Source organism: Syngnathus acus, chromosome 10, assembly GCF_901709675.1.
Source record: "Syngnathus acus chromosome 10, fSynAcu1.2, whole genome shotgun sequence".
NCBI classification, from domain to species: domain Eukaryota; kingdom Metazoa; phylum Chordata; class Actinopteri; order Syngnathiformes; family Syngnathidae; genus Syngnathus; species Syngnathus acus.
Genome location: NC_051095.1, coordinates 3525451 through 3550915, shown reverse-complemented (window position 1 = coordinate 3550915; position 25465 = coordinate 3525451). Strand labels below are relative to the sequence as shown.

Below are 25465 nucleotides of genomic sequence, written 5' to 3'. Positions count from 1 at the left end.
CCCAAATAAATGTATGAGCACCTCATATTATATACAGTAAAAGCTACAAAACAAACTGACAAATAACTCGTTTTCAAATCAGACAAGTAAAAACTGGTCAAATATTTAAAAAAAAAAAGATATTAAACGTGAAGACAATTTGCAATTCTAGTAATGACACATGAATTTTTGATGCACAATTTGTCTTCGCGGGCCACATAAATTATGTGGTGGGCCGTATCCTTGAGTTTGACACCTGTGGCTTAAAGGGTTATAGCAATGGCACATAGATGCTAATTAGTGTTAGCATTTAGCTAACAAACTGAAAGGCTAAGTATGTGTTGTTGTTTTTTTAATACACAAAGTGGGATGCAGTATTTTTAGTTTTATGTTTAGTTTGATAGAAAATTTAAGTGTGCTTTTTGGGTGTGACAATTTAACAGGTTAGGATGGAGGTTAGCGTCCTAAAATTGATGACTTAAGTCTGACTCAGGTCAAGTCGTGCTGTTCTCGTGGTCGTAGCGCAAACACAAAGGTGGCAATCTTAGGCGCTCACCTTTGACCCACATACAGCAGGCCTTGCCGCGCAATTAGTTCAGAAACGTTGCAAAAAGGCTCTTATTTGAATTGTCACGGCGACGCCGCAGGCTTGAGTTTATCAAGACGACTTAACTTTGCTTGTTGCATCACGGGGTCGCAAAGGTTTTGCATTGAGAGAACACACACGCATGGAATGTCCTGATAACGCATACTCTGTGCGCCACGTGATGCAATAACCCCCCCCCCCCCCCCCATCCCGCCGCTTTGACTGTGACGTAATTAAAGTTTGAATGAGTGGCCCACTTATTCACGGCAATCACATGACGAGGAGACTTTCAACTTCTATATCAGACACCCTGTGAACAAACGCAGCTTCGGGGATGTCTCAAACTCAAATTGAGGGGTAGTGATAGACATTTTTTGTGCATGCCTGAGTAGATTTTAGATGCTAAACAGCTATGATCACTGGCTGCTTTGTTCAATAAAAAGCCACTGATGAGATTGGTTGGTAATTGATTGACTTTATAATGCAGAGTCATTGTCGTCCAAAGTTTGCCATTTGCTGGCCAGTGCGCAAATAATAAATAAATAAAAAAACATGGCCGCATCAAAGTTATATAATGTTGTTACAAAGGTGGATAAAACAAATAGCTCGAATTGAAAACTTGAACTTTTCATTGGAGATTTCCCAAACACTATTTGTTTTGCTTTCTCGGCCAGGGAATACCACCTGCTGGTTCCTGTCACAAAAACTCCTCTAAGAGGATTTACCGGGCACCCTTGAACTACATGCCATCTGCTCCAACGGATCATTTTAATGAACACGTGTTGTGAAAGTGAACGTCCCTGAGCAGTGCTGCGCTTCATAATAGATTAAAAAAAAATCATTGCGATCTATTGGACTTGAGTGATTTGTTTTTGCAGATCTATATCGGCAAAGGCCACGTGTCCTCATCATCACGCGTGTGTGTGCTGCTCGCGATCAATAAGGTGTTTGACCTTTATTGACCTTTGGCTGCAGGGCTCAGGATGCCAGATCCAGATCAGACTCGTGAGTCAATACCTACTCAAGTTACCCTGGTAACTAGCCACAAGAGACCTTGGCTTGGTGGCTGATTTTTACAAGAATCAAAACATGCCACTTGTGGCCTTGAGTCATTGCGTCACATGAAGCGTGCCACTTGACAGGTCAGGTGGTGATTTCCCCACAAAAATAAAAATAGTAACAATACTCCCAGCAACTTAAGACAGCTACAATTGTGCAACAGCGGTTATTTAAAAATGTATGACATCAGAAATGAGGATAGAAATAAGAGACACTTCTAAGTAGTAGGGAGCTCGTTCTCAAACAAAAGTAATTTCCCATAAATTCTATTTTTTAAAGGTGCTTAAAACACAATTACCAATCACATAAATTAGAAATTCTCTTCTAGCTAGTCACAATGGATTTATATGTGATTTAAAGTAAATTTGATTAGTTTCCTCTATAAAATCAGTATTAAATATTTAGGTAGAAATCGGGGTACTGTACGGGTACACATGATACGAATTTACGAATCTAGTTCGAATTTTGAGTAAGAATAAAATGAATTGATTATAGACCAAATGGAATTATGATGATGTGATGACGACGGCGTCATGATGATGTATATGATGACGATGACGATGTTTGGCGTACGTACTACTTGTGTTTCTGATGCAATACCCTGGCGGAAGGAGCCCGTATCTGTTAACAGGACGGCGGAGGTTTGCCCCGTTGCCTAGATACCAACTCAGGAGGTGGCGCATGAAGCGCCGTCGTCCGACTGAAACTGGTTTCCGGTGACAGCCATTTTGGCTCTAGCGCGAGCTGGCCCTCAACGGACCGCTCTTCCGCTCGCTTGAGCCCGAATGTCGCCGTTTTCCCCGTCGCCGCTCAAGTGGCACTGGCCGTGAAAACAGCGCCATTTCCGTCGGCGTCCATGATACGCTATGCTACCGCAGCGGATTCCAGAGCCCGAGCTCGGAACGGCAGCAAGAGAGAAGTAGCCGCTCCCTTGTCGGCGTTCCTCTCCTCTTCAGCCCCCTCGCAGGTACGTCGAGCGGCTCGTCGTTCGTGTGTTGTCGTGGCTTTTTATTCTGCGCGTGTTGCTTGCTTTTAACTGTGTGACGACATGGCGCACATTTTTGAAGAGAGCAACTGTCAAGTCCTCAACGGTTTAGCCTTCCGTGAGCAGCTCCTCCTCGTCCCCGCAACAACGACCCCACTTTGGAAGCTGGCGCTCCGATCGGATCGCACACTTTTCTAACCTCCCGCAACATTTTGGATGCTGTGGTGGCCCACTTTGAAGTCAACGACTTGGCCTAATGTCACCGGGTCGCCCCTGCTAGCTTGACGGTTGCGCTCGGGAGCTCGAATGTCACCGAGCACGATCAAGTCATTCGCCGGACAAACGGCAAAGTGAAAGCGAAAAATATCGCGCAAAAAGTAGCCGCAGACTTCGGGAGTGACCTTTGTGTTTTCGATATGACTTGGGCGATTGAACCAGACGACCTAGCTTGATGTGCAACGTGATTAGCTGGTGAGCTAACATTAAAGGTCGGTGGTCCAGCTAACCTTGTTTGACTGCAAACCAATGCGAACATATTATAAGATGTTGTTTTATGCAACAACTGGTCGAAATCGCATATTAAAAACAGATACTGTTGGGTTGGCTTGTATTTGGGCCCTGTGGCTGTCGATGTACAAAGTTGAAGTATGCTGCGAGCTAAATAAAATATTAGTCACAGCGTCCGAACTCCCCCCGCCCCCCTAAAAAAGAGTGGCGCACGAGTTGAGTTATAAACGTTGTTCAATCATATTTGGCAGTTAGGAATGTGTCAAATACATGTAAATGCTGTGGAAGTGAAGCGATTGTTGAAATGTAGAATATGAGACCTCAAATTAAGATGGAGGAACGAGATAAGGACGTCAAATATAGCTTAATTTAGTGTGAACGTTTAAGTGCCTCCCCCTCAGCTTGTCCCAAATGGGGTGAATATTTTGAAGTTGGAATTGTTTGAGGCAAAAGAAATTTGGAAGCGGGAGGGAAATACATAATAGATCTCACGAATTTGTAAATGTGACTGGAATTTGGAGAAATGGACTTCAAGATTCAAGAGTTTTTATTCGCCATGTTTGAGCGTGCCAAACAAGGAATTTGACTTCGGTAAAACACACCCTCTGTTCAACATATAGGTGACTAACAACACTCAGGTCATGTGAATAATGGCAAAAACAGTGTAGACAAATTCAAAAGGTGGGGAAAGTGGGAAATTTTGGAACGCGGACATTTGTAGTGCCAAAGCCTTTATGCAGTTTAGGCCAGCGGAGGAAATTTAAGTCGGGAGTTTCATGCAACTGTGTTGGGCTGCTGCACACAGTTAAGCTTCTTAGCTTTGCCCTTTTGACGCCTCACAATGGGTAACCCTTAATAGGCCTTCCTTGATTGACAGCTACATAAGCAAATCACAACATGGCAACCACCATTTGCTTCTTATGTACCTGATGTAAGGATCCAAAACACATGTTCCTGACAGGGAAGTGTTTTTTTGCCACTTGCTTTCAGAGGAAACTTCACAATCATCTTTTCAACCGAAGCAGCGTCACTGCTGTCTGTTATTTCAGCCGTCTGTCTTTTGCGTTCCAAAATCGATTCAAATGCTTCGATGATGTTGCTTTTTTTTTAAATTTCTTTTTTTAAATTAAACTGCATATTTTATTTGTAAGAAGCGCTTGTTTCTGGCAGTCTGCCTCCAGGCTGTATAATTATTGAATAACCCTTTTGTGATATATTCCTTGCTAAAGACTCGCTAAGACGTATTTCGAGCCGCTGACAAGTCTTCTCGCCGTTTTTCAGGTGGTGCTGTTGAAGCGATTGTTGCAACATGGACGTGTGACGACAAAAACACCGGTTGTGTTTTGCTGTGCAGATGAGATCCATCCGCACCATAAGCCATGCCTGACGAGTAAAACCACCCTTTTTTGCTGAAAGCAACCAAAAAGGGGAAAAGGAATCCCACATGCCTCCTCACGTAGAAGCCCTTCGGTGCGTCTCGCTGGAGTGATCTGCCCAACCTTCCAGAGGTTCCGCCTCGCCCGCTCTCTCTTCGCTCATCTCCGACAAACAGCTCATCGCGATGCCAGTCCACCTGAGAATAACCAACACCTGAGGTCTCATGCGTCCCGTGAGCACCGATTCAGACGGTCGTGCTCCTCCCGAGAACCTCTCTTGCCTCTACCCGCTCGCGGGCCCACTATCCGCTTCAGAGATGTCCCTGCTTCAGTCGCTGGGCCCGGTGCAAAGCTGGCTGGGCCAGGAGCTGGAGAAGTGCGGGATCGATGCCATGATTTACACCCGCTACGTCCTCAGCCTCCTCCTGCACGACAGCTACGACGACTATGACCTGCAGGACTACCTTCAAGTAACGTTGTCAGATATGACCTTTGTTGCGCACTCGTTGCTAGGCGCTCAAACATTCCACATTTTGTTTGGCAGGAGAACGACATCTTTTTGGGCTGGGAGAAGGGACCTGGCAAGAAATGGGGCAAGAGTAAGAAGAAGGGAGGGACCGACCTGAGTCTGGAGGAAATGAAGAAACAAGCGGCGGTGCAATGTCTGCGTTCTGCATCTGATGAAGTAAGCGCCGCTCGGATCGAGCCTCCAAATACATATTTGAACTTCTTCTTGAAGTTAATAGCGCCACGTGAATGTCGAGCCGCGGCAAGCTATGTGGCGTAATCCGAGTTCGTAAAAGTTATAGGGGTCCGGACAGGCTGTATGTGGGCGGGGGGTGGTCTTGGCAACAAGCCCTCTGGGGAGCGGACTAGACTGCACTGTCTATTTTTTAACCAGCACATGCTACGTGGGATTGCGGCAGTCAGCTGACCAGCATTCGCACGATGATGTCAAGGCAAACATCGGCTTAGAGCAAACTATACCTTATAAGATATTTGCTAGCGTTAAGTTGGGACTCTGTGTCAACAGATTGATGAAGTTCGCCTTTATTTTTGCTCAAAAGTCGCAAAGGAATAACTAAAAACGAGATGACCCGGGTTTAATTTTTTTTTATGCATAACACTACTTAAGCCGACATGTCCTTTTTTTTTTTTGTGTGCATTTTCAGAACTCTGGAATCGAAAGCCTGGTTGAGGAGCTTTGCTCCAAACTTCGGGACATTCAAAACAAACAGAAAGGTTTGTTTGATTGCGTGTACTAGAACCCATGAAAAGTAATTGCGTGTGCATATATTAATGTTTTTTTGTCTTACAGAGGAAAAACAGATCCAAAAAAAGTCTGGCCGTGCTCATTCTCCCGAACGAGTCGAGTCCCCCTCTTCAAAGGACCAGGTGGAAATGTAAGTTGCGTCGCCAATTTTTGGATATTTCAACATTTCCCTGCAAAAACCGCTCCGCTTGTTTGACTTTGCTTCTCGTTTTGCGTCTCAGGTATTATGAAGCTTTCCCGCCTTTGTCCGAGAAGACTGTTTGTCTCCAAGAGATCATGACCGTGTGGAACAAAGCCAAGGCCTGCGCGTACTCCAGTTCATCATCCTCGGCCGCTCCGCACACTAGCACGGACACGTCATCCCCAAAAGATTGCAACAGCGAAGGCGAAGCTGCCAAGGAGCGGAACCCCGAAGCCTGCGCCACCATCACGGGCGTGGCGAGCGAGAGAGGCCAGCATCGCCGAAGCAAGAAGGAGAAAGAGAACCGATACCACGGCGGCGCGGCGGCAGAGGAGAAGAACACGGTCCACTCCAAGCGACAGGCGAGACACAGGTCCGAGGGCAAATATCGGGCCCGGTCCTGGTCTTCGGGCTCTAGCGAGGGGGGCTCGAGCTCGAGCGGCAACCAGGGCGACAAGTCGTTCCGAAGCAAGGCGGTCAGGGTCAGGCACAAATCCCGAGAGCTCGGGAAGAGTAAGAGACAGCGCAATAGCGGACAGCCCAGGCTCGCGTCCAAGGCTGTCGACAAAGAGGAGCAACGGAACGCGGGGGTGACGGGCAAACCGCTGCAGCTTTACAAAAAGAACCGGAGGTCCCTTAAAGAGATTCGCAAAGATCCGGTCTGGCCGCCAGCAAACGAGATGAGGGTGGAGGACAGGAACGCAAAAGAATATATGGAGGAGCCGCTTTGGTACACGGAGCCCATCACCGACTATTTTGTACCCTTCAGCAGCGAGCAAAGCAAGCTGGAGACAAAGTATCGAAGCAAAGTAGGATCCCCTGAAGACTTTGCCTCGTCAGCTGACGCGGCCCCGCACCCGGAGAGAATCCAGGGAATCTGCGTGGCCAACGAGAGCTACCAGAGAACATACCTTGCCGCGGGCTCGTTTGTCGACGGCCACTTTGTGGAAGCGACGGGCGAAGCCGAGGAGGAGGAGGAGGAGGACGCCGCGCCGCTCGTTGGGACCTCAAGCTGCCCTCAGCCAGAGGATGGTGGACATTTAGATGACAAGCATCTGCCAGAATTCACCGACTTCTACGAAGTTGATATTTATCAATCCATATTGGATACTAGTGCCTCAGACTCGTTACAAGAGAGTCGGATCCTCGGCATGATTCGACGAAAAAGCGATGAGCAAAGAGAATCTCGTTTAGTGTTAGATGGCTTCGAGCAGCAAGGGAAAAGTGCAATAAGGGCAGACGCGGAGGAAGCGCCGGGATCGTCCGGGTTCCTCGTGGAGGATCTCGACAGCATGGCTCAAGTCTGGGGACGTTACTCGCCGTCGACGTCAGACGATATCGACGGAGAAAGCTTCTTGGGCGACTCGCCCGTTCGGCTCTCCCCCCTCCTCGATAGCGTTTCCTTGACGCTGCGCAATTTGTCGGGGAACGCCGAGCCGTCCGGCTTGAACTCCTCCTCGTGCTTCTCTCTGTTTGAGCTGCAGTACGACAGTCCCACTCGCTCCCTTCCCCTCGACTCGCTCTCCGTCGCTCACGAAGGCAACGCCGCCGCCGACCCATGTAGCTGTCTCGACCCGCAAGCTAACAAACAGTCTCGTTTGCTAATATGGACCAAAAATAGTGCCTTTGATGAAACTGAACACTGCTCCAACCTTTCAACTCGGACTTGTAGTCCGTGGTCGCATTCAGAGGAGACTCGTTCCGACAACGAGCACGGGAATATTACGGCCGAGGACCCGGCCGCTCCGATTGGCTCTGATGAAATTGATTGTATCATCCCTCCTATTTCTGGTACATATCTGGAGGATGAAATCTTGGACTTCCTGCAACAGGACTCCGGGCGCAAATGTGAGGAGGCGAGCATTTGCACAGCATCCTGCCGGACTTACACCAAAAAATCGAAATTGGAGTCCCTTTGCGGAATAGCATTGGAAGAGGACGAGGGTAAGCCGTACAGCGCGAGCGTTTTCTCCGACGACGCAAACGGACAAAGGGGCGAGTACAGCTCAGGAATAATCAAAGACATTTGGTCCGCGGTCGGCGAGGCCAAGGCGGCGGTGGCAGCGGCGAGGCAAGGTGGCGAGAAAATGAAAGAGGATGTGTTCTCCGAAGACTCGGGCGCTTACTGCGGCAGCTGCCCGGAGGTGCAGGCCAAAGGCGTTCCCGTCGAGCCGCCTCAGAAAAAAGCTGTGCAGCGCTCCGAGTACCACCTCTGGGAGGGCAAGAACCAAGAACAGGACTTGGCCAAAAACAAACTCTCCAAGTTAGACGGCGCCGGGGATTATATGACTCCGTCCAAGCCCTGGGACTTGAGATCAGATAAAGACGGCACGTCTTTTATCATCGGCGGCGTGTACGGAGAGTTCACGACGTTGAGTTGCGATAAGAATTGGGCCGTGGTGCCACCAAACGAATCTCGGCACGGCTTGCTGCAGTCGCCGGCGGCGGCGGGCGCCGCGTCCGGTTCCGAAATGCTCACAATCACCGGCGCAGACGTGTTGGTGAACAAGGGCGGCTGCTTTGCTCCGGGACACCGGCGCCTGTGGAGGCCCCTCGTGTCCTTCGGCCAAAGCGAGCGCGCCGTGGCGGCGAGCCGAGACAAATTGAACAAGGGATTCTCCTTCATCTTCCGGGAAGATTTGCTGGGATCCTACGACGGCTTGCGTAGCGAGGAGCAACGTTTAGAATACCCGTTTGCCTCCTTCGACCTGAACAATCCCTTCTCTCAAGTCCTTCACGTGGAGTGCTCCTTTGAGCCTGAGGACATGGCTTCCTTCAGCCCGGGCTTCAAGCCGAAATCCATCCTTTGCTCCGACTCGGAGAGCGAAGCCTTCTGCCCGCAAATTTACGGCATCAAGCAAACGCAGTACCGGGCCATTCGCATTTCCCCCAGGACTCATTTCCGGCCCATATCGGCCTCAGAGTTGTCCCCCGGGGAAGTGAGCGATTCGGAGGCCGAGACCGACAAAGAGGAGGCGAGTTTCCCCGTCCTGGCACCGGTGGACGTTTTTGACGATCCTCAAGCCGATCTCAAACCACTCGAGGAGGACGCCGAATGCGAAGGCCCGTATTATGGAAAGTCTGAACTGGAATCTGGCAAATTCCTGCCCAGGTTGAAGAAGTCCGGCATGGAGAAGAGTGCCCAGACCTCTCTGGATTCACAGGAAGGCCCCAGCGTCCTTCTGCCCATTGCCGAGCAAGAAAAATGTTTGGACTGCCAGGCGGCGGAACACGGATCAACCGCAGACGAGCAGACGGACACCTCGGCCGCTCCGTCGCAAAAAGAAGAGTCTCCGGTGGAAAAACCGAGCTACTTGTGTGCGACGGCGGGCCAAACGCCCAAATACGGGATCGCGTACGACATTGTCAGAGATGTGCCGGAGGTGAGCCGCTTTACCCGACGGCGCCACGCGAGCCGTCTCCTACCGCATAACGCTTTGGTCCGCTTTGTGTTTAGCTCCCTCTGCTAAGTGGACAGGGAGTGAGCGGCAATCAAGACGATGAGTGCTGGTGGCAAAACACACTCTGCCCACCCTTGTTCCCCGGATCACAGTGTACAGGTAAGCCTCCTTCAGAACACAGCGAAGCCTTGAGACGTGACTGAGTTTTTTTTTTTTTTTTTGTCCCCCCCTATCTAGGGAGCAGCAACATTTGAGTTCTTCATTTCGCACCGGACTTGTGTTGGCAAGGTTGCAGAGTTTTGGCGACTGTACCGCCCGCCACCAGCTTTTTATTCAGGTTCATCTCAAGAGCCACAAAAACCTCTTAACGTGGGCTCGTTTCTCGCTTTCCACCGACTCCGCCGACACGAGCATAACTGCTGAGTTTTCATTTACTAACTCCGTGCTTGTGTAATCAATCAGATTGACAGGGGGGGGCGGGGGTGACAAAATGCGTTCAAATAAGATGAGGAAAAAAAAAAGTGTGTTAGAGTGATGATGCCAGATTTCCATTTAAAATTTCTGATGCAGCTATGAGGTTACCACTTTTGTTTCAGTTCTGCTTCCACCACCTTGCTTTTCAACTTCAATACTGGATAGTTGGTTGCACGCGAATGGTTGTGCATGTGCGTTTGTCCGGCCAGTCTCACTCCTCCCCCCCCCCCCCCCCCCCCCTAGTAAAAATATAAAGAAAAACAAAAACCGCATTGCTGCATAAATCAACCGCAATCCCATGCGCTACTCTTCGTCTTTTCTCGAGAAAGACCAGAGGTTGAGATTTTTTCTTTTTCGTGATGAGCTTCTATTTTCTTTAGTTTGTTATGAAAGAAGTAGAGAATGTGTGCATTTTTTTTTTTTTTTTAATTTTGAATTGCCCCAGCGTATGAAAAAGAGTTTTTGAAAGCGTAGTTATAGACTTCAAGTATGGTTTGTGAGCAAAAACAAAGAGGAAAAAATAAATATCACATACCGATCCAAACTGCAATTCTCTGAAATAATTTGGCAAGGGGAAAAAAATGAAGATAAAGACCCACAAAAATATCTGAAGGTGATTTTTTTTTTTTTTTAATAAATCCTTTTGTTACTTCTGTTGTACTCAACATTGGTGCTATAAATATTTTTCATAATGTGGCTGTGGTAATACGGAAGTGTTTTTTTTTTTTTTTTGTAGTCCAGACAGTCTGCATCCAGCCTTTTTTTTTTTTCTTCCAAAATTATGAAAAGGAGACAATTGTTTTCCCTGATTACTGTTGATTGTACTTTTCTTATTTGATTATTTCACTTTAATGTAACTTTTTGAGTTGCGGAGAAGCATTTCTTTTCAGTTTGTAGTCACGGGGCAAAACAAACAAATGACTCTCCGTGTGGAATTTGTGTTGGTGCAACCAAACATGAACATGGTTAAACCTAAAAAAACAAAATGCCATAATAACACTACAAGGTACGGTTGTTGTTTTTTTTTTCTCAACGTATGGTGTGTTTATCTCCCATTTTATTTGGTCCATTTATCTTGTTGAAGCATTGAGTCATATTCTGATGCGCGTGAACAACGAACTTGTCACAATAAGTGATTCAACTTGAATGGTGAATACGTACGCATGTAAGTTTGTTCAAATCAAAACAAAAAAAAGCAAATACATTTAAAAAAAAAAACAACAAAAAAAACAAATTGGATTTGATGGTTCAAGTGTATTTTATTGAGCCTTGTTGCGACTTGCGTGTTGCTGATTGAAAATACAGTTTAAAAAAAAAAATCAGCAGGGTAAAAGCTTTTTCCTGTTTAGCATTTAGTAAGGCTGCCTGTCTTTCCCAATTTTGTTTCATTAGAAGAAAAATTGGCCAGGCTTTTTTTTTTTTTTTTTTTTTAATAAGATCCTAACCATGATTCTCAAGCACAAACTTCCCATCAGTGCGCCGTTGCTTGGAAATGAATGTGTCAATGTAGTGTTCATAACGCATGGCAGGTCGAAGGCCCCACTTTTCGAAACGGCTTCCTTGTTTGGAAACCTTAACGCCAATTTCGGGGTCTCGCCCGCCTGTCTTTCACAGTCATCAGACACTCAGGAATTTTTTCATACACTTTCATAAATGTGATCTACAATCAGATGTGGCAGGGGGGGGTCAATTTGTAGATTACGCATTGACATTATTTCCAAGCAAGCCACAGAGATGACTGGTTTTATTTGGAGTTATATATAGTTTTAGGAGAGGAGGGAGAAAGAGAGAAAAAGCCATTGAAGACTGCATAAGCAATGTCGAGTGGCACGCTTCTCAAAAGCCGCCAAGGTTTCTATGCAATGCCTTGGCGCTTGTAAGCCCTCAAGGGTATGTGGAGAAAAGTCAATCATGTCAAATTTTGCATGTTTGTTTTTCACTGGACGCCTGGGGTAAAAAAAGGAAGTCTGAAAATACAGCTTGCTAAAGTCAGTCCACCTTTTTTGGGGGGGGGGGGGGTCTGTATCAAAAATGTTTAAGAGTGATGTGATTGATCAGTCAGAAGGTATTTTGAGACAGTTTGGAGTGTTGTGGTTGGGAGCCGACGTTTCAATGGGTGGTCTCTTTATGACAAAAAAAAGGTTTGAGTTCGTCATCAAAAATAAGTCATGAAGCGCTTAGTTGAAAGTAACGCGTCTCACCTTTCTCCGTGAAATTCTTCCATTTTCTTATGCTGCATTTGAACGAAAAAGAAACGGCAAGATAAAAAAATGCATTCAGTGAGGGTCTTTTTTTTTTAATTGGGGGGCACTGAAAACTTTTCAGTCATTTCATTCCTTCCTCTTGGTTGTCCCAATCTCACTCGAAATAGCCGTGTGTGTTCTGACTTTATGTACACCCTGAGTAAATGATTTTGTTTCATTGTGGATTTCATTAACATCTAATAAAGGGTCGACCAAATATGAGAATGTCAACTTGCCTCCTTTTTTCCCCCCAGTCTTTTTCTTGATGCTTTTATAGTACCGAACACCAGAGGGCAGATTGAGCGTCACCACCATTAAAACGTCCCCAACCAGCTATAGTCTCTAAACAATTTTAGCTGTGTTAATGTAAATATAATGAAGTTTGCTTTGACGCATTTGTAATTTTCAACTCCAGATATACCAATAATACTGTTGACATCAATTTGAAAAATGTTAAACCAATGGATGAATTTTAGACGTCACACTAACAAAAAAATGTTTCGGTCGAAGTAGTGCTGTAACTGCAAATTAAGGACGCGATTTTAATTCCAAATGCAGCTGCTTACGTAGCTGACCGTAAAGAAGAATGACATTTTAATGAAACAAGCGGAAGCGAAAGACACGACTACTTTAACAGCAAAACGAATGACTCTATTGATCAAGTATGACATCATCTTGGTTTGTTTTACCTCCACGTATGCATTGTGCGAACAAACGGGAAATTGAAGCTAAAAACTATAACAAAGGTAAAGAAAATTGAAAATTAAAGACTCATTATGGCCGCTGTTGAAATAAGGCACTTAATAATAAACATAATTTGAAAACAAAAATGAAAATAATAAATGAGTATTTAAGAGGTCGATTGATTATGTCTGTGGTGTGGACAGGTGACTCCATCCGACATCAACACTCCGGGCTCGATTACACCCTGTCGCAAGTTTGTTTTAAAATGGCGGCGGAAACAGGCAGACAGGTACAAGATGAGAACTAAACCGACTAAATTTATTCATTTCCTCGACTCGCGTTGCCGACCAAACACCGGGGAGGTGTTAATATTTCTTCAAGAGGGTGCAACCCCGCTTCGCTCCCACTGAGGGTCGCCTTAAAGACAAGTGGACGTAAAAGCGAGCGAGTTCCGTTCCAAGTGTTTTTTGTTTTTTTTTCACCCCTGCGTCGCTAAATGACCTCGCGGTGGTCTTGTTTGTCCACGTCAAACTGCGTTGAGGAGAATTCGGGGAGGTGATAGTAGTTTCCGCATCACCATGGAGCGATGCTGCCCGAGGACGACTGCTGGCCACCTGTAGCTTCGAACGGCCCCCATGGCGAACCCGACCCACTGTGACTGTGGTCGGACGGAGAGCCGCGGTGGTAGGTCGTCTAAAACACACACTTGTCCTCCTGCGACGCTTTTGTTTACACTGACAACACCACAGCTCTTTTGAAATATACTTCAACAGTAAGTAAACATCCAGAGACTTCTTGTATTAAGCTTAGTGCAATGCACGTGATGTGCGTTGAAAGCTGCTTAATAGTTATTTCACTTAAGAATCATCAGACATTAACCCGATTGAAAAGAAACATCAGGATTGACCGTAAAAATACACAATATGGATACATTCGTAAGAAGCTACTTTCGGCTGCAAGCTCCAGCTGTTGTCATCCAATGCACCAATACAGCCCAAGAAGTATAAAAGCAGATTATTTTCTTGTATGGGTTTGTTTTTATACAGTACAATGATATTGCTTTTTTTTTTAATTACAGAAAATGAAGAATATAGGCTTGTGTGTCGTAATATTGTATGTCTACAATGTTGCTCCACCTTTTGAGAAATATTGCTTAAAGGGTTTCAACACCACAAATCAATGCTAAGTGTTAGCTTGCCAATAGTATTTACCATTATGTGTTTACATCCTTTCGAGCTAAGTGAATTTGGGAAATTTATTCGCGACCTACCCCCACCTCTAATACTGCCAATACTGCCTGTGTTTTGTTACATAAACAATAAATCAGAATTACAATAAGCAATGTCAGATTGAATCTATTAGAGGCAAAGCTTACGCCAAAATTTAGATGTGACATCATATTGCTCCACATTAAATGGAAATGTCTATTTCTCAGGTGGTTCCGGACGAGTCATCGTGGAGAATGGTTGCACAGTAAGAAGCTTGTCTGTCTCCAGTCATCACGACGTCTCCAAGCAGCACATCTCTGACCTGAGCACGGTGCTTCAAAGTGAATCAACACCATGTCCCCCTTCAACCTCCGTTTTCCACAGCAGCCCACAGAAGCTCAGTCTCGACCTAGACAGTCACAGTCTGACATCCCAGGACTCTGGCATCCCAACATTGGAGCTCAACCCTCCGGATCTCACCGGATTGGACTCTCCCGCAACTTTAACATTAGACGACGACCCCTCCGACGGCAACGGCGTGCCCAAGTCGTCCAGCTTCCCGCGCAGCGGCTTCGACAACACCCGCTTCTTCAGCCCGGGCCTCAGATTGCCCAGCGCCGCCACGGGCCACCGAACCTTCAACCGCAGTGACGACATCTCCGTGTGCAGCGTGTCCAGCATGAGCACGGAGCTCTCGGTGTCCAACGAGGACATCGTGCATTTCACCGTCACTTCCGACTCGAGCGCCATCGTCACCTTCGAGACGGACGACGGCTGCATGGCTCCCTTCTCAGACGTGGATCTTGCTTCGTTGCCGGTATACTCGAAGGACCTCGATGGTCGGTTCCAAGCTTCCTCCACTGGAGACATGAGACAAGAAGAGGATGGCAGGCAAAAGAAACTTGGATCGCTCACCAGCTTGTTCAAGAGGTAAGTCTTTTTTATTAGACTCGTAAATTCAGGTAAATCTTATTTCTTTGAGGGGAATATGTTCCAAATGCATCCGTGCATGTTAGCATCAAGCTAATACCGGCGATACAGGCAATGTCATTCTCAGTTTTCCATTTGATTGTGAACTTTATTTAGCTGCTCCTTTAACACACAAAGCAGCAACGCTTGCAAAGCAAATAACGAAGGAATCCTATTAAAGTGTCGGTTCACGTGCAGCCTAAATAACCAAAGTCAGCACCCTGTTCATGTGTTTTAATCTTAGTGCAGCGGCCTAATCAGACGCAAATCCTTTTCCACTCGCCTGGTATGTTTGGAAGCACGATTGGGGGTCCACCGGTGACCCTAGTTCACGATCCTCACCACGCTCCCATCCAGAGTATTGTGCTATTATTATCAGTCATTCACGTTGTAAAGTTAAAAATTCTCTCGCTGCCCTTCAGACTTTTCCACCCTCCCACTGCAAAGGGTGGAGCTGTTAGGAATGAAATGTTCCTTCAGGACATTTCACTGCATGGACAAGAACTATGGAATGCACACCTCTGGTTCTGCGCTCATTACCGAATTTCCTGGCTTCACAACTTTTGGGTACACTCATTTGAGCCTGTCAGAGCAGGATGACAGCCCCGTCGCTCCTTCTGTACCTTGACTGGTAGGAGGACATTTTGGGTTCATTTGATTGGTTTGTCACTCGCTGTGATTTACTCACACGTCGATGAAGTGGCGACTACCGCCGGCTTTCAAAGGTTATTCTTCGGATTTACTGGAGCGGCCTCCAGCAGCGCTTTGATGCCGGCGTGTATTTGGCTTACTCTCGCTCGTCACAGCTTGTCTCCGCGTTCGTGCGGCGCAAAGCGGCAGCAACGCTGGACTTTCCTACTGCCGCACTCGGAAGCGCCGCCGCCCTTCAGCTTGCCCGAACGTCAACATTTGTTCTGCGGCGCACTTGAAAGCAAAAAAAATGTCACGTGTCTGGCTTTGTGTCGCTTAGCTCAAAAAAAAAAAAAAAAAAAAAAAGACAGACATCGATCCCTTCAAAGACAATTTCTGAGGCAGTTTTATTCTGACTGCATATTATCCTTACTCAAAAGTGCTGCCATCAGGCCAAACGTCCTCATTGTGATGTGTCAAAAGGCGAACTGACAATTATGTTTGAGGGTGTACTATCTCACAGAAGTTGTTGTTGTTGTTTCAGGAGTCTCTTTGCTAGGAAAGTGAAGGACAGTCGCTCAGTGGAACAGCGGGACGCCGGATGGAAGCTGTTCGGGAAGGTGCCACCACGTGAGGTGCCCATCAAGGACCCCAAAAGAATACAAAAGGTAAGCTTGGACGTCTTTATTGCCATGATAAATGCCAAGTGCTTTTATGACTCCTCGCTCGCAATAAGCTCATATAGTTATGCAAGGACTTTGTCAGCTGTGAAATTATGAGATTAGCTTTCTCCACCAACACTGTATTTATTTTTTTTGCCCACTTTTGTTTACGGATGCGTCTGGCGCTAAGGAATTCATCTCGGCCTTCGACCCCGGGCACCAAAAGACTCACGCTGGACATCCACGCTCGCGCTTCACAATTTGATCCGTCGCTGTAACCTCATATCCCCCCTGAGGAATCGGTTAACAAAGGGGGGAAAAAAAAAAGATCCGATTTCAAGCCTTTTGTTGTGCCGCTACTTTAAAGATGGTACTTTGCACAAGCGTTCCATCTTAAGAAAACAGAATCATGCTTTGGTCTTGCTAATATATTTTTCTTTTGACAATCTGTTTCTCTGGGATCGATTTGTAAGGCTGTCCGAGCCGACGGCGTTTCAGTGCGGTGGAAAAAGCACGCACGCGCGCACGCAGCGCTCGCTCCAGATCCGATGCGGAGCAGCTGGCGTGAGCATCCCTCTTTAGACAGGCGGGGGAAGGGAGACGCGCAAAGGGAGGGCCGCCATGCGACTGCATCTTTTCCGACGCCGGGCGTGTCCCTCGACCGTCTCACCGTGCTCCGCGTCCGCCGGTCCTCGCGGGCGCCAGTAGCGAGCCCCTCGGGAGCGGCTATGGCGTTTAGCTAATGTTCGGCCAAGACGCACACTTGCAGCTCAATCCTCCCCCCCATCCCAACGGAGGACTGTCGTCGTCGTTCGGCTGCGTTCATGGTGAGTGAGCCTTGTGCTTGTCGGGAGCCAGCCAGCCAGCTAGCGGCTAGGGAGGCGGAAGGATGCCTCGGATTTCACACAATGGCCCCTTTGAGTTCCTGGAAGGTGCTTTGTTTTTTTTGTAGCGGGAGCAGGTGGATGACTCACAAGGTTGTCGAAAGAAAAGCTTTTGGCTAGCACGGTGTCATTAGGAGCCTTTTCTTTTATTATTTTCACGTTAGTTTTACGTCACTGTAACAGCGGCTTGTTTTTGTTTTGAAAAACCTTTCCACGTGTTGGCGTCAAAGTGCGCCCGGCTCCTTTTACAACATATTTACTGTTTGGCTGCACCTTCATTCACCCTTAGTGCCTCTGAAGGCTTTTATGGCTATTATTAAATCCACTCTTAGATTTGTGCTCTTGCCTCTCATAGCCTGACAAAAAAAAAAAATCAATCTAACGTCATCAGTCGTCGATCACGAGCACGTTCAGAGTGTTGTCGGCGTGCAAAGTTGTCACTCCGCCTGCATTATTAACTAGCACGCGTACACAGATGTGTGTGCGTGCGATCGTATTGCTTTTGACCTATTTACAGTAGCGCCTGTCTGCTGTTCAAGGTCAGAAAGTCTGCCATTTTTTTTTCTCTCTCAGGAATATGAAACAAAAACTGGCAGAGCTGGACACGGCAATCTGACGTCCCCCAGGCAGAATGTGAGGAAAAACCTGGACTTTGAGCCGCTCTCCACCACCGCTCTCATACTGGAGGACAGACCTGCGTATGTAAACGCGCCGCCGCGTTTGTCTTCGGCTGCTATCGGATTCACTTTACACAAGGATGATGGAAGCATAGTGTGGCTCTTATCTTCGCATTCCTCACATTCTTTCCCATTTTTTATTTTTTATTTATTGTCCTTAGACAAATCTCACCACCCTTATTTGTGGACTCAGAACACTACAGCGAACTTTATAAAAAGTATTCTATAGCGCTGTGATAAAACAAACATAAAACAAAAGAGAATTTAAAAATATTGAACTACTAAACTGAATCAGACACTGTCATTTTGCTAGCCTAATGCTAACAGCATGCAAAACTCCCTAATGGGAATTAGCATGAATTTTAACTGCAATCATAACCTACCTTAAAGCAGAAGTCAAGTCAAAAAAATGTCTTTAAGTTGTATGCGTCCTCACCAGTCTAAAGACATTAATGCACTTGTGAAATAGGAATTTTCTAGGTTTGGTCATGTGACGTTCACAAGCCGAGCCCCTAGGCACTGTCTTGTCATTTTCAGGGGACAGCAAGTAGCTACGAGGCAAACACAGACATAAATAAGAATTCTGATAGTCGGGGTACCTAGAACATTTTGGAAAGGACATTCTTGACTTGGCCTACCGACTCGCTAATCACTGTACGTGTACAATCACGTTCCAGTAACCTTCCAGCCAAGCCGGCCGAGGAGGCCGAGAAACACAGGCAGCAATACGAAGAGATGGTGGCCCAGGCCAAGAAGCGAGGTAACGTGATCTCGCAACACTTGATTTTCGCTCGCATCCTTTCCCCCTCGTGTCTCAGCACGCCTATGCGGTTGTAGAGCTAAAGGAAGCCCAGAAGAGGAAGAAGCAGCTGGAGGAGCGCTGCAAGCTGGAGGAGAGCATCGGCTCGGCCGCTCAGACTTGGAACCAGGAGATCTTGCCCAACTGGAGCGCCATGTTAGTCACTCGGGAGAGCATCGCAGTCATTGAGCTCGTCGTCACTCGAGATCACCTTTGACCTCTTTGCTCAGGTGCACGTCTCGACGAGTGAGGGACTTGTGGTGGCAGGGCATCCCGCCCAGTGTCAGAGGCAAAGTGTGGAGCCTGGCCGTGGGCAACGAAGTCAACATCACGCATGGTACTGGTGCTCAGTTATTGACAACGGCGATTATAAATCGCATCATTTGTACACCTCTGCATAACGTTGCATCCTTATTAAGATGAAAGAAAACAAACAAGAAAAGTCGATCAATTTCGGGCAAATAACTTTCTCGCGATTGCTTTTTAGTCTGTAACAGCAATTATTTGAAGGCCATTTATCTGAAGATAAAAAATAAAATATACTGCCACCTACTGCGGTGGATGTGCAATTACGCTTTAGTCTTACAGATTGGTTTTGTTTGTTAAAAAAAATAAAAAAAAACAGATGGCAAGAGGACTTTGTATTTTCAAAATCTTTCAGTCACTCTCACTGTGAGGGGGTGAGTGAGCGAGACCATGCAGAGCCTCGTCAGATGTACTAGAAGATAATCTCTCTGGCCATTTGCTACCAGACCACACACACAGGCTGATTAAAAAAAAAAACAAAAAAAATCCGCCCAGTACATTTTTAGCTCCATATCACCATAATGACCATCCTTGTTATCTGCCCCCGCAGAGCTTTATAACATCTGTCTGGCACGGGCCAAAGAAAAGTGGAGGAGCACACCAGCTAGCGCACCAGAGGCGGAAAGCCAAGGTAGGGACGACGGACAAGTCACCCCGAAACTGGTGGATTTGACGTTTCTGCTACCCTCCCCCAGATGCGGACTCGTCAAATCGGGAGTCAAGCTTGGAGCTGATCAAGCTGGACATCTCCAGAACGTTCCCCCAGTTGTGCATCTTCCAGCAGGTGGGTGGGAGGCTCAAGCTTCCCCCCCCTCGGGGCGGGGGTCAGATGGCGCTTTTTGGCCCGAACGTGTGACCGCATCATTTCTGTCTTCTATGTCGTCAAGGGCGGGCCCTATCATGACGTGCTGCACAGCATTCTGGGAGCTTACACTTGCTACCGGCCCGATGTCGGCTATGTAAGTAGCACCTTGCCAACTTCTAATTGCACAAGTCCTTGAGGACTGTCTCCTTTAAGTCTTGATGACTTTTGGTGGTTGTGCTGATTATTATTATTTTTTTTGCAGGTGCAGGGTATGTCGTTCATAGCGGCAGTGCTCATCCTGAACCTGGACACGGCCGACGCCTTCATCGCGTTTGCAAACCTGCTCAACAAACCTTGTCAGATGGCCTTCTTCCGCGTGGACCATAGCCTTGTCGGTGCACGCCGAAATGAGCTCACCATTGAGTCGGGGAGCGACGCGTCGTGTTCATATGTGTTCTTTTGCTGCGCCCGCAGATGTTGACCTACTTTGCTGCATTTGAGGTGTTCTTTGAGGAAAACCTACCAAAGCTCTTTGCACATTTCAAGAAGAACAACCTGACCCCCGATATTTATTTGATCGACTGGTAAGCCATTTTACTATTTTTCTCAATACTTTGACTTGAAAATGCTTCGCCCCGTTGTGACATTCTCATGGCGTCTGCCTTCAGGCGCCTCTTTTGAGTTGCTGTGAAACAGGAAATGTTTGTTTGCGGGGGTGGGAGGGGGTGTCAGCGGGGGGGTTGGTGTCACTTTGAAACTTCCTAGATTTCCGTTTTGAATTTCACACATCAAACATGACCGTTTAGTATAATACTCAGTGTTTGGCTTTGGGATGAAATTGTCGGGCTAACCTAAAATGCTCTCCAACGATTCAAGTTGAACTTGTTTGACTACACATTTGGATTTCTGTTTGATATTTTCATAATTTTTTGCAGGGAGTTCAGTTCAAAAGAGTCATTGGAAAACATACTCCATTTGCATACATCCTGCTGCCACTAACTATTTGATTCGACTTGAAGAATCAAAACGCCCATGGGCACTGAAATATTAGGGCCGATCAATATTGATTTTTTTTTTTAAGGATCAATTTTGGTACTTGGTGAAGTAAAATCCAATCCCCTTCCAGGATCTTCACCTTGTACAGTAAGTCTCTCCCACTGGACCTGGCGTCTCGCGTGTGGGACGTCTTCTGCCGAGACGGCGACGAGTTCCTGTTCCGCACGGCGCTGGGCCTGCTGCGCCTCTTCCAGGACGTATTGACCAACATGGACTTCATTCACATGGCCCAATTCCTCACCCGCCTGCCCGACCTGATCCCCGCCGAGCAGCTCTTCCAGCACATCGCCGCCGTCCACATGACCAGCCGCAACAGGAAGTGGGCGCAGGTAGACCAACACACTTCATATTATTTTCATTTTTGATCCGTGATGATATTATTGACAAGACTTGTGTCCTTTTTAGGTTCTGCAAACGTTACAGAAAGATCCGGAGCGAGGCAGTCCGGTTCTGAAGCGCTGACGCGCGGAGGAAACGCAGCAGCAAAAAAAAAAAAAGACGGAACTCGAGTCGTTTAACGGAGCTACGTCGTGAGTAACGGAGCAGGGGTGCCTTATTTCACCAAGTCGAGCCGCAAGACGACACACTCCCGGACCCCATGGGACCACCAAGATGCCAGTTATCACTTTGTCACTCGGTTCTTGTACGTTACATGTCGAGATCCTCTGCAAACGAGGTCAGAAGCTGCCTTTCAATATTCCCGCGACCTATCGTAACTAACCACTTCATTCCACATTTCAGCTCGTTCGTGTTTGTTTTGTGTGAGGTGTGTGTTTATTGAAAGGGGCTAAAAAAAAGTCCTGTCGGACTCATTTGTTCATCTCAACTGCTACGGTAAAGATGTTGCACTTTTCCTTCAAGCTGTTTCCATTTCGGCGGTGAGAATTTGGGGTATCATTTTTTTTTCCTTCTTCTTTTGGACCATTGTTCAATTTGATGAGATTTTGTGGGTTAACAGGAAACATCTTTGTTTTTTTTTGTTTTTAAAGCTGTCTGTGTGGTTTTGCACTCCCCCAAGCACAGCAACCCACCACAGACCTGCAATAAGACTTTTTTGCACATTGGGCCTTTCGGGTGCATCATATGTCATCCCTCCGGCTCGCTTCAGTTTGGAGATGTGTATTTTTACCCGTGTGTGTGTGTGTGTTTCCAGAATGAGACGCGCCCCTCTGAAAATCTTTTGTTACATGCGACAATGACTCGTTTGATCCACGGAATTGAATGTAAACTTTGATTGCACTCTCATGTCTTTCATTTTGCTGTCCTCTCCACGTTTGGGTTTTTATTGCTTTGGACTGACCGTTGGAGCGCAACGAACTTGTCATTTGACCAAATAAAGGACTTGCAAATATTCTAATTGTTATATTGCACACTGATTGACATATGAGGACGACGACACATACCATGTGGTTTCCGTTGCTACTTTAAAAGCAGAGTGGAAAGTTTGATGTCGGAAGCATGTAAAAGTCGTGTCAAAACCTCAAGCGCCCACCCTTCTTCCACACCGCAGAAAGTCCCGTGTTGTGTATATAAATGAAACGCTGAGTGCTTCTTCTTCAGAAACACCGTGACTGTTTTCATCCTTCAGATCTCCGCAAGGCAGCATCATGAAGAGCATGCACGTCTTTCTCTTCTGCTCTCTGGCAGCTGTGACGCTTTCGGCCGTCTTCGGCAACAGTGAGACCTGAACATTTTTGCCTTTCTGTTCCTTCGAGCCACACGTCATTCTGCTTTCATTTGCCAGATTCCATCAATCCTCGAGAATGCTGCTTTGACTACTACCCAAGAAAGTTGAACCCCAAACGCTTCGAGTCATATTATCTGACTGACAACCGATGTCCCTCAGTAGGAGTCATGTAAGTTGATTTTTTTAATTTTTTACGATTATGAATGCATCTTTAAATGTTGTCGATTCTTGCCAGACTGATGACCAAAAGGAACTTTCGCATCTGCGCCAACCCGACGACGTCCTGGGTGGAGAAGATCATGAAGTATGTGGACGAATCCACCTTCTGAAGGATGCGCCTGCCAGCCTGCATTTTTGGGAAACGCCTCGTCTCCACTTGCTTATTCTGCTTTACTTTGTCACAAACAACCAAAAAGAAGCCATGTGCCTGGCCACTTGACTTTTGTTTTTAATTGAGAATCCATCTGGTCTGATTGGTTGTAGGAAATCACAGCATTTCAATTAACTGCGCTTTTAAATCATTTAATTGCTAAGTGACAAATCTTAGATTTGATAACATGCTGACATTGCGCTTGATGTGATTTTATCGGACAATGCTGCCATCTGCTGGCTAACAATGAAAATGCCAACTTTGAGGGGGCTCGTAGTTTGTCAATGGAGCTCCAATAAACTAATCGTGTAAATCAGTTTTCCTTCATTTCACCTAATCTATGAAATTATATGAATGATGAATAGAACTTTTCCATTCTCCAATAGGTTATGAGCCAAACAAAGTTTCATGAACAAAACGCACCTCTAGCAATCCGCACACGTTAATATTGATCAATTTTATTTCGAGTTTAAAAACAGAAAAATATATCAGTAAAATATAAAAGGAAAAAGAAAACAGGACAATAACAAAATGTCCCAAGCAAGTCGTAAATAACTTATACAACAACAATTAGGACAGCTCGAAGAGGAGTAGGAAGAAGTTTTGAGAACTTTTCATATATGATTAATAATCAGCATCTCTGATGAGTCTGAAGTCTGGTCAAGGCATGAATTAAACTAAAAATCCACTGCTTAAAACAGAACTATGCTGAAGCAATTTCTTCCCGCCGACGTTTGAGCTTCTCCAGTTTGTCCTCCAGTCGTTGGGCATCGCCCATGGTGACCCCAAAGTCCCACAAGAGGAGGGCGTTCCCTAGCAGTCCTCGCGTCTGCTTCAGCTCCACATTTTCCCTCTGTAGGCCGCTGCCGGCCCGCTTAGTCCGGTACAGCAAGTCCCTCCTGGAGGTTATCTCAACCTCCAGCTGGGCCAGCTGCTCCCGCTTGGTCTGCACCTCTGTTTGACTCCAGTGCAGCTTCTCCTTTATGTTGCACAGCAACTGTGAGAAGAGAGGACAAAGAAAATATACCCGGGAGTATTGTTCTGTCTACTTGTGCTGCTCAATGGTTTGTTCAAATATCTGTCTCTATGTGAAGCCCTTTGAGATCTATGTGAAGCCCTTTGAGACTGCTTGTGATTTAGGGCTATACAAATAAACTTGACTTGACTTGACTTGACTTGTTTGTTAAAGTTAAAATATTGGTGCTATTTGTTAGCCGGTCAAAGGCATTTTTCATTGTTAAGATTAAGCTACGTGGTCTTTCCCAAGGAAGGACTTTAAACCTCTAATGTACGCTTGATGTTCCTCTGGAGCTTGGAGGCCTCTTGACTCCTACGCTCGTCCGCTTTCCTCTGCTGCATCCTTTGGGCCAGCAGGTGCTTAAATTGCCGTTGCAAGAGGTCCCGCCCCTCCTCCTCTTCCTCCTCGACGAGCTTGGCCTCTAGACGGACCACCCTGCTCTCCACTCCAGCGTGGATTAGACGCAGCTTCCTCAGCTCTTGGCGACGGAGTTGCTCGGACCCCAGCGCGGCGTCCACCTTGGCTCGGACAGCTCCTGGAGACAAATGTTCTCTCAGTAGCGAGACGGCTAGCTTCCTCTTCAAACCAACCAGGAATCGCCATTCATTTTCCACCTGAGAACAAACACCAAGGTCACGTGTCGTAAGTACAAATACTTTGTTGGTGTAGTGGATTTTTTTTTCCAGAAATTTGTATTTTCTTCAGCCTCTGCAGATGAGATGCAACGTAAAAACAACGCAAAAAACAAACAAACTCACAAATCGTACACCAAAGCCTCGCCGCTAGATGGCGACAAAAACACCGAATACACATTGGGTCCCTTCCAGTAAAAGGAGATTTCAATTTGGGCCGCTAAAGTAACACTAGTCTGGTTAATAACAACCAATAAACTCCTTTTTTGGATTTTAGTTGTTACTAATTCATTTGACGAAAACACCTCTAGCTACTTTTAATCTTATGAGCTACCTCATTGAGCGCCTTTTGGTTGTTAAGTCTCAGTTCCTCTTCCTTTTGTCGAGCTCTCCCCATCTGTGAAGCCCTCTGCTTCCTCAGCTCCGTCAGGCGCTCCAGGCACTCGTGGTACTCTTTCATGTCCGGCTCGGGGTCTTGTTCATGGGGGGTCGTCCTCCTCAAGTGGATGGCCAGCTGTGCTTGCACCTCCATGTTGCGTCGGCTCACTTTGTGGTTCTCCTCTTCCAGCTCCTGCAAGAGGAGCATGGCGTCACTTTTGATGTCTTCAACATCTCCATTAAGATCTTCACGAGTAGGATTTGTTTTGGGTTGAAGAGCAACATTGCCTGTGTCTTTCAGCACCTCATTTTGTAAAACCTTCGCTGGTCCAGTAGACATTGATTTTGATCTGAAAGATATCCTTTATAATCGTGTTTGTTTCGTAAGAGGACTCGCGCACTACTCAAGCAATTGCAGTTTAGTTTGGTTTGTTGCCATGGTAACGAGCCGGCGTCTCTGCCAGGCTGCAATGACAAAAGACGGCCACGGGTGGGCAGTGTATCCTTAAAAAACAATACTTAACACGGCGATTGATCAATCATTATTCAAATAGTGAACAAAAACATTTGTGTTGTTATTCAAACTTATTTTGACTTATTTATGTTAATCTAATATTTTTATTTTATTTTTCTAAA

At 46.5% G+C, this 25465-nt stretch overlaps 4 protein-coding genes across 5 annotated transcripts; 3 read left to right on the top strand and 1 right to left on the bottom strand.

The window, feature by feature from the left end:
- The first annotated feature begins 2348 nt into the window (after positions 1 to 2348).
- On the top strand, positions 2349 to 12281 carry kiaa0232 (KIAA0232 ortholog). 2 transcript variants are annotated; one of them, XM_037260176.1, is made up of 8 exons: positions 2349 to 2591; positions 4471 to 4962; positions 5037 to 5177; positions 5665 to 5734; positions 5811 to 5895; positions 5987 to 9329; positions 9404 to 9506; positions 9585 to 12281. In XM_037260176.1, exons 2-8 carry the CDS (start codon positions 4717 to 4719, stop codon positions 9599 to 9601), a joined length of 4005 nt encoding a protein of 1334 aa, XP_037116071.1. In that variant the 5' UTR covers positions 2349 to 2591; positions 4471 to 4716; the 3' UTR covers positions 9602 to 12281. The 2 variants fall into 2 exon arrangements, with proteins under 2 accessions (XP_037116071.1, XP_037116070.1); XM_037260175.1 differs by having other exon boundaries at positions 4398 to 4962.
- A 707-nt stretch (positions 12282 to 12988) lies between these two features.
- Positions 12989 to 22096, top strand: LOC119128114 (TBC1 domain family member 14-like). Its single transcript, XM_037260280.1, has 14 exons — positions 12989 to 13432; positions 14184 to 14886; positions 16100 to 16223; positions 17675 to 17799; positions 18456 to 18538; positions 18616 to 18733; positions 18808 to 18914; positions 19434 to 19514; positions 19579 to 19667; positions 19771 to 19842; positions 19951 to 20079; positions 20163 to 20272; positions 20815 to 21073; positions 21150 to 22096. The coding sequence occupies exons 1-14, from the start codon at positions 13384 to 13386 to the stop codon at positions 21204 to 21206; spliced, it is 2106 nt and encodes a 701-aa protein (XP_037116175.1). The 5' UTR covers positions 12989 to 13383; the 3' UTR covers positions 21207 to 22096.
- Positions 22097 to 22262: 166 nt separating this feature from the next.
- Positions 22263 to 23118, top strand: LOC119128257 (C-C motif chemokine 14-like). The gene is made up of 3 exons (XM_037260518.1): positions 22263 to 22421; positions 22489 to 22600; positions 22667 to 23118. The coding sequence occupies exons 1-3, from the start codon at positions 22352 to 22354 to the stop codon at positions 22758 to 22760; spliced, it is 276 nt and encodes a 91-aa protein (XP_037116413.1). The 5' UTR covers positions 22263 to 22351; the 3' UTR covers positions 22761 to 23118.
- A 125-nt stretch (positions 23119 to 23243) lies between these two features.
- ccdc96 (coiled-coil domain containing 96) lies at positions 23244 to 25465 on the bottom strand. The gene is made up of 3 exons (XM_037260440.1): positions 24786 to 25465; positions 24083 to 24433; positions 23244 to 23798 (listed from the first exon to the last, which is right to left on the bottom strand). Exons 1-3 carry the CDS (start codon positions 25167 to 25169, stop codon positions 23505 to 23507), a joined length of 1029 nt encoding a protein of 342 aa, XP_037116335.1. The 5' UTR covers positions 25170 to 25465; the 3' UTR covers positions 23244 to 23504.